The sequence below is a fragment of the Xenopus laevis genome, chromosome 8L, assembly GCF_017654675.1.
Source record: "Xenopus laevis strain J_2021 chromosome 8L, Xenopus_laevis_v10.1, whole genome shotgun sequence".
NCBI classification, from domain to species: domain Eukaryota; kingdom Metazoa; phylum Chordata; class Amphibia; order Anura; family Pipidae; genus Xenopus; species Xenopus laevis.
The window spans coordinates 101,162,905-101,170,372 of NC_054385.1; the positions used below are offsets into that span (position 1 = coordinate 101,162,905).

A 7,468-nucleotide genomic window follows, 5' to 3' on the forward strand; every position below is an offset into this window, starting at 1 on the left:
CCAGATATCAGTCATGCAAGGGCTGATAAACTGTCATTTCAGGGTGGTGGCACATGGGGAGATTTCGTCACCTACAATAAAACTTCGCTACTATGGAAGACTTATCTCTCCGAAATGCCTTCCCACTGGCAAGAATGTGAATCACCGAGGGTTGAGTCGCCAACAATTCACATTCTTGCCAGTGAAAAGGCATTTCTAGGAGATTAGTCACCCTCAGTAGCAAAAGTTTATCTCAGGCGACTAAATCTCCCCTTGTGCTACCACCCTCAGTCTGGAGGGGCAGGGCAGACAGCTTTAATCAACCCATGTTTGGCCATATGTCCTGTGTGTATTTATTACAGTGGGAGCAGTATTCCCCTAAATCTGATGTGGCTGAAAGGTGCTGGATGGAGGAACCATCAATGGGACTTTTGCCCTTTAGGAACCAAAGATTTTATTGGTTGGCAAAGTGGTATTTGATTTAGCTGATAAATCTACAAATAAATGTTGTTCATGGATAGTATTCTCTCAGTTGTACCTATGTGTATTTCATATTAGTGGTGTGAGTGATGTGACAGTATTTTACTGGCTGTTCTGTATACTGATGATAATGACTGTGGTATAGTTAAGCATTTTCTGTGTTTCCCTATAGATTCCTGACACTTTTTCTAACAAATTCCTTTCCATTGCAGATTGGAACGACTGGTGGAAGTACTGAGGAAAAAAGTCGGAGGCGGAAATGTCCGGACTGTGGTTTGAACTTCACGACTAGGAGAGAACACCGGTACATCTGTTGGCCAGACGCTGAGCTCTGTGTGAGACAAGTAAACATCTCCACTTGAAACAATCAAGGGCCCAGGTGGAGACAGAGCTGGAATTGGTGGGAAAACAAAGAGAGGGGTTAAACAGAACTTTGTCTGACCCTAACGACTCTGAACTGTTTGCCCACTCCCTTTATCCCCCACCCCACACTGTGTCCTTCGTCTATGGGAATGTTAAATGCCATGATGGATCAGTCTTATCTACAGAACCTTTCTCATTTTATTTTGGAATGTCCATATATCTCAAGTGGACATAAACAGAGCCATAACGTTTCTCCACACTGCCCATTTATATCCTTGAATTGTTTTGATCAACAATTTACTTAGCTCAGACATTATTGGAATGTTTTTTAATTATTTATTATCATTATATCATTTCGCTGCATATATATATATATATATATATATATATATATATATATATATATATATATATATATATATATATATATATATATATATATAATGAGTATCCGCACTCCAAGGCACACCCATGTAAAAATCTTCACCTCATTAATTTCAGTACATCATATCAGAGTCCAATGTTTTGCTCCTCATTAGGATATATTATCATTGTTTGCAGTTGATCAGTATTATTACAGTGCACTAGGGCTACATTCACAGGGTAAAGAAGCCAGGACATTCCAGGGTGGCTGGGTTCATATATTGTAGTAACAATTTACAAACCGAATAAATAACCTTTAAAAGAACAGGTATGTGGTCTATTATCCACCATTCTTAGGGTCTGGAAGTCCTTAACATAGATAGGTGCTAGCTTAGTTACTGGCAAGGACAAGGAAACTGTTCAAAACATAAGAATTATTTGTTTGAATAGGGCTCTATGGAAAACAGCATTTTAGTCAGGGCCATATTTACTATATAGGCACTTGAGGTCCCATGACTAGGATGGCAGATTTAGGGAGTCAGCCCTGGAGTATCTACAGCATTTGGTAAATTAAAATGTTCAGGCCACCACCAGACTTGCCAGCTAAATCCGGAGGCCTGGGCCAGAACTAGGGGTAGGCAGTAGGGTTGAGGGGAGTGCTGAGGTATGGTGCCTAGCAGGGGTGCTCCACCAATGAGGCGTGTTGAGGCACTCGCCTCAGGCGGTAGCACCCCCTGGTTGCTAGGGGCAGCAAAAATGCCGCTCCTGGTAACTAAAAGCCGAATTTACATTTTTCAACCAGGAAATTCGGCTCTTCTAACGCAGAGAGCGCAATTGTGCTCTCTGCACTAGCGATGTGGACCGCCCTACCCACTCCGCTCTGAAAAGGTGAGTGCCATGGGGAGGGGTTGTGGGCCTCAGGCGGCAAAATGCCCAGGATCGCCCTTGGTGCCTAGGAACGTACCACATCCAAATACAGACCTGGTTCTAGTATTTTAGAGTTTTGTGGATGATGGGTTTTTAGAGAATAGATCCCAAACCAGTATATCCTTATACGCAGGGCTTAGTGAGGTCATTATGGTTACTCCTGTCACATGATTTAGAGAATGAATTATAAGAAATATAAATATCTTTGAAGATCTTAGTCAATTACCTCAGTTCTATGACCTGTATGTGGGCTTGGCCTGCCGCCTCTTGCCTTTATTTGCTTATTTATCCTTAAAAACATGGCCTGTATATGATCATGGTAGTCCTTTGTGTCTTCTGATAATCTTATATTTTAAGAATCCTATGTATATATATATTAGGGATGCACCAAATCCAGGATTTGGTTCGGGATTCTGCCAGCATTCGGCCTGGTTAAGCAGGATTCGGATTCGGCCGAATCCTTCTGCCTGGCCAAACCGAATCTAAATCCTTATTTGCACATGTAAATTAGGGGTGGGGAGGGAAATCACATGACTTTTTGGTCACAAAACAAGGAAGTAAAAAATGGTTTCCCCCTTCACACCCCTAATTTGCATATGCAAATTAGCGTTCGGATTCGGTTTGGTATTCGGCTGAATCTTTCACAAAGGATTCGGCCGAATCCAAAAAAGTGGATTCGGTGCATCCCTAATATATATATAAAGGTGTGAATGGTGTGATGCACTCCAACGTAAATTAGTCAGGTGCCTATTTAGTACAATTAATATCCATTTAGCAAATGAGAAGCACTCAAGGAACTTTACAGTGGAGCAGAAATAATTTATTGCAGTTCAACGTTTTGGTTCTCATTAGTGAATCTTTCTCAAGACTTTTGACCCTTTCACTGTATAAGGAATAATATACTGAGGCTCTCCATGATTATATAAAGCACGTAATTAAATTCAAAGGTATATTTTTTTGTTTTTTTTTTACAGAAGGGGGTATGTTTTTTTATAATCAAGGAGTCTTGGGACATCACTAGGGTTGTCACCTTTTCTCTAAAAAAAACTACTGACCTTCCTATATTTTTATGTTTTTTCCCTATAAATAACATTAGCATCAAGCAACATTTTTATCAGCCAGGCAGGTAAAATACCGACCAGCTGGCAACTCTAGACATCACTAAGCACAATTTATAAGGATATAGTTGAAGTGGATATTTGTGGCTTTCGTCTTGTATTAGATATATATTTAGATATGTATATGTCCGTGTTTCGACAAAAGAGAAAAATACATATAGTGATTGGTTTATACTAATGAATAAACTTGGGGATTAGACACTTTAGAAGCATGTAACTAAACTAAGGAAAACATTTTAATAAATACACGCCGTGTTTATTTTTCAATTCCCATGATTTTCAGCAGTTGTAATTATCCCTAAGGCTTTGTTCATACAGGCAGTTTTCTATGCTTGCAGCTTCTCTATCGCCTAGGGTTGCCACCTGGCCGGTAAAAATTATGGTTGATCCCAATGTTATTAATTGGTAGATAAATATAGAGGAAGGCTGGTATTTTTTTCTGGATAAGTGGCAGCCTCATGAAGGGACCCCACACACAGGGGCATTAGTGATGGAGCTGAAATGAGAAGCAACTTACTGCTTGTTACTCTTCTATGAATTCACTAGTGTGTATTCTCCATTACCAGCACCTTACATGCAACTTAAATGGAAGACAGAGCCCCAGACCAGCTAGTATTCAGCAGACCTGGACTGCCAATCTGTGGATTCTGGCAAATGCTAGAGTGGCTACTGAAAATGCCATAGAGCAGGGATCCCCAACCTTTTTTACCCATGAGTCGCATTCAAATGTAAAAAAAGTTGGGGAGCAACACAAGCATAAAAAAAGTTCCTGGGAGTGCCAAATAACGGCTGTGATTGGCTATTAGTAGCTCCAAATATGGAGTCTGTTTGGCAGTGCACCTGGTTTTTATGCAACCAAAACTTTCCTCCAAGCCAGGAATTAAAAAAAAAAAGGATTTGCTTTGAGGCCCCATGGAGCAACATCCAAGGGGTTAGTGAGCAGCATGTTGCTCATGAGCCACTGGTTGGGGACCACTGCCATAGAGAGTCACTATTTATTTGGCTGGTGGGGGGCTGTTTGGGCCTCTGTTGAATTGAAATACCAGGGTATATTTTGTATTCCAGTCCAGACCTGGTATTTAGTGACTTTACACAACACTATCCCCAAATGTAATAAAAGGTACTAGTGCATTACCCAGGTACAATAACCCATAGCAGCCAATAAGATGTTTGCTTTTAAACAGGTGACCAGTAAATGCTGCCTGCTAGTTGCTATTGGTTATTTGACAGCTTTACACCATTAATTACATTACCGCTGGCAATTTTTTTCTTTGTTTTACCAGTAGGCAACACAATCAATGCCTACTACATTGTCACATATATAAACTGCCATTAAATCACATTTTATTTCATTCTGCCTTAAAAAAACAAAACAAAAACATGATGATTTGGGATTAATAGTGTGTCTAGAATTATTACAGAATTTCAGTTTGTCCTAGGGCGTCATAATTAGTTGTTTAACCTTGGGTGCTCCTTCAATTTCCCCCGTCTACTAGATCGAGGGTCTTCTGTTGTTAGGGGCCCAGGTCCATTGGATTCAGCCCAGTCTATAGTAAGTGTGCTGCTGTATCATTGGATCAGGGTTCTACATGTCTGGTTTTACAGATGTTTCTCTAATAAACTGGGAGACTGGTAGCCTTGCTAGTATAGCTTCAAGCTTAGCCATGCTTTACCTCCTTGTTTCAATTAAGTGAACTAAAAGTTTCATATTATTGCGTAATATTTTCAGAAGTAGCTGAATATTTTGCTTTGATGCTTCCATTCATATATAAACAATTGCAAAAACAATTTGGAAGAGCATAAATAGAATGTGTATCATGTCTCACTCTGTAAATAGTACACAACTCTCTTTTTTTAGGTGTTTACCAAGGCCTGGGAATGTGAACTGTGTTTTGGTTTTCTTCTGAAAATTGCTTTTCCTTGTGTCTTCCTTTAATGCCACCATTTATTTTTATCTTTATTTTTCCACACACGCTATTCTTGTCTGCATTACTAAGGCAATACCAATGTGCAGGTATTGGCTCCACCCACAGTATTCCACAGGGTCACACACAATCAAATCTTGATCTGACATGACCTGGGCCAATACCTTTGCAAAAACTGACATCTCTTTACAATATTCTCTCTCCTCCATCCACCTGCTTCTTCTCCAATGTTGCTACACTTTCATTCCTCCTTCTCTCCTCATTTCTGTGCCACTAATTCCTCAATGTCTGCTCTTCCCTCTGTGCGACGTACTTTGATGCCCTCTCCATAACTGTCAGTTGTTAAGTGTTCCTTTTTGCCACTTTGCCCTACTGTGACATTCCATGCTCCATTTACATCCCTGTAGCTTCACTCCTATCTCCTCTTTTATCTCTCTCTTCTCCCTGCACCTCCATGCTTTCTTCTCCTCCCACCATTTCTTAAGGTCAACTCTCTCCCTCATATCTTCCCACCAATATTCACCCCTTGCCCAATCTGCTACTTACTGTTGTCCCAGTATACCCCATTCAACAAACTGCCAGTTTCTGCTAGTTATATGCTATGGGACAATTGTTTTCGGTTTTTTTTTACTCTGAACTGTATTCTTTATTGGAAAATAATCTAACAATTTATGAAAACAAATTCAATTGCTTAATAAATAGTGTAACTAAAATGTGGCGTTCTGCTGTGATATTCGGGGAAAGTTGGTACAAGGGAGGAACTATATCAGTTTTCAGTTGCACGCAAATGTCTCTTTGTATTAGTTTCCAACATTTACTGCCTATTGTTCTTCCCCTATTTCATAGACTTCTTCTGAAAACTATTATATATTCTATGGAACAGACATGATGCGCCTTTTTTCACCTCCCATTCTTGTTTTTCCAAGTAACATTAACAATATCACTGGATTTTTAGGTCTAGGAGAAGTCATTTGTGACTTGTGCAATACTAGCAGATTCCCTACACCAATAAAAAAGGTTCTCATTTTAAGTGTGCAAACAACTCCTTTTAGGTTGCTCATTGTCCTTGGGTTGTGGGAGGTGCTGACCTTTTTATTATCTCTTTACCTGAACCTCCACTTAAGCAGATTTATGGCTACTTAGTTACTGACCTTAACCCTTTAACCTTTTGATAGCTAGATTACCTGTATACCAGGCCATTTTTTCTATGGAGAGGGAGCACCTGATTGTTCAACTAATGCCATAAAAATGATTCACAGCCATAGGTTTGAAGAGCAAAGATATGGATATTTTTATTTTGTGTGCCCAAGATTAATGAGCCGTTATTCACTTATCATTCTGTTTATGGCTCATGTTTACAAAATGTTGAACATCCCAAATATCTTGGTCTTCAATATCAGCCTATATGCAGAAGCTCATACCTCTGTGTTCCAATATTAAAGATAAAGGACTTCTAATAAAGATAGTCGTCAGGCTATCATTAAAAAAATATATTCAATGGGATATAAAAGATTGCTTAGTGAGGATGCACCAAATCCGGCAATAAGTTTAAGCTTTGTCCAAAATCACCCTGCATGTAATGTGAGTAGTTTACTCTAGTGGAATGCCTCATATTTGCTCAGATAAATAAGACCTGCATGGGTCTCATTGGTTGGAGAAGTGGTTCCACATAAATGTTGCTACCAGATCCAATCCACACCGACCTTACCTACCAGTTGTCTAGCTCACACATACCATGGCTAGCTACACTTTAACAGTGTCATACCAAGTTATTAACTGCATAATTCTCTGAGAATAGCCAGTTGTCCACAGAGGCTCAGCCAAACACACAAAAAGTGGTAGACATTGACCACATCATTTCTAGTTCAATTGTTATGGTGTGTAAAGCAACTATGGGTTCCTCTGCCATTGCACCTCCATGATTCTAAATATATATTAGTAATGTCGCCATGACTAATGCTGATTGCACTACAATGTCCGGATGGGCCTAGTGCCATGAGATGCTTGCCTTCTACAGCACGGCTCTTGGTCAGCCTTATATCCTATACAGTGGGCAAGCGAAGCATTGATGACATGTTGGAATCTCCACATTTCCCAGGGAGAAGTTTGTCGTCTTGGCTGATTTCTTTCACTATAAAGTGCAAGCAATTTATAAAACATTAATGGTAAAGTGTCAAAGAACACTAGAAATTTGGATCAGATCTACTTACAGCTGACTTGCCATCTGTTGTCCAACACTGGTAACTATAGGGAATTTTGGACCTTCTCTGTTGAGGTACCCAATGGCACAAATGCGTTAGGAGCTATGAGTCC

At 39.8% G+C, this 7,468-nt stretch overlaps 1 protein-coding gene across 1 annotated transcript in view; it reads left to right on the top strand.

Annotated features, from left to right (window-relative positions):
* mipol1.L (mirror-image polydactyly 1 L homeolog) overlaps positions 1–1,210 on the top strand; it is a 183,213-nt gene extending 182,003 nt beyond the window's left edge. The window contains exon 12 of the mRNA XM_018231144.2: positions 672–1,210. Coding sequence (XP_018086633.1) covers positions 672–738 — 67 coding nt within the window. The 3' untranslated portion in view covers positions 739–1,210. The remainder of the gene's footprint in view (positions 1–671) is intronic.
* Positions 1,211–7,468: the final 6,258 nt, after the last annotated feature.